The sequence below is a fragment of the Habropoda laboriosa genome, unplaced genomic scaffold (genome assembly GCF_001263275.1).
Source record: "Habropoda laboriosa isolate 0110345459 unplaced genomic scaffold, ASM126327v1 scaffold648, whole genome shotgun sequence".
NCBI lineage: Eukaryota > Metazoa > Arthropoda > Insecta > Hymenoptera > Apidae > Habropoda > Habropoda laboriosa.
This window is the reverse complement of record NW_017100857.1, coordinates 530,306-530,512: the sequence shown is the minus strand read 5'-3', so window position 1 is coordinate 530,512 and position 207 is coordinate 530,306. Positions and strand designations below refer to the sequence as shown.

Sequence of the window (207 nt, the reverse complement as noted above, 5' to 3'; positions counted from 1 at the left end):
ATGCCTATATAAGTCAAACTACATATAAAAATCCCTCATTATTTCTTATATTGTTGTAAAGTGGAAAGTGGGCATATTAAAAAATAAATTTAAGAAAATCTGATTATTTCATTGATGTTAGAAAAATATAATAATTTTAAAATATGGATGTGAAAGGTGAAACTAATAAAGAGGAGGTAATTTTTTTAAAATTATAGTAAATACTTT

At 21.3% G+C, this 207-nt stretch overlaps 1 protein-coding gene across 1 annotated transcript in view; it reads left to right on the top strand.

Moving 5' to 3' along the window:
• The first annotated feature begins 143 nt into the window (after positions 1–143).
• LOC108577402 (helicase SKI2W) overlaps positions 144–207 on the top strand; it is a 5,154-nt gene continuing 5,090 nt past the window's right edge. The window contains exon 1 of the mRNA XM_017940547.1: positions 144–176. Coding sequence (XP_017796036.1) covers positions 144–176 — 33 coding nt within the window. The remainder of the gene's footprint in view (positions 177–207) is intronic.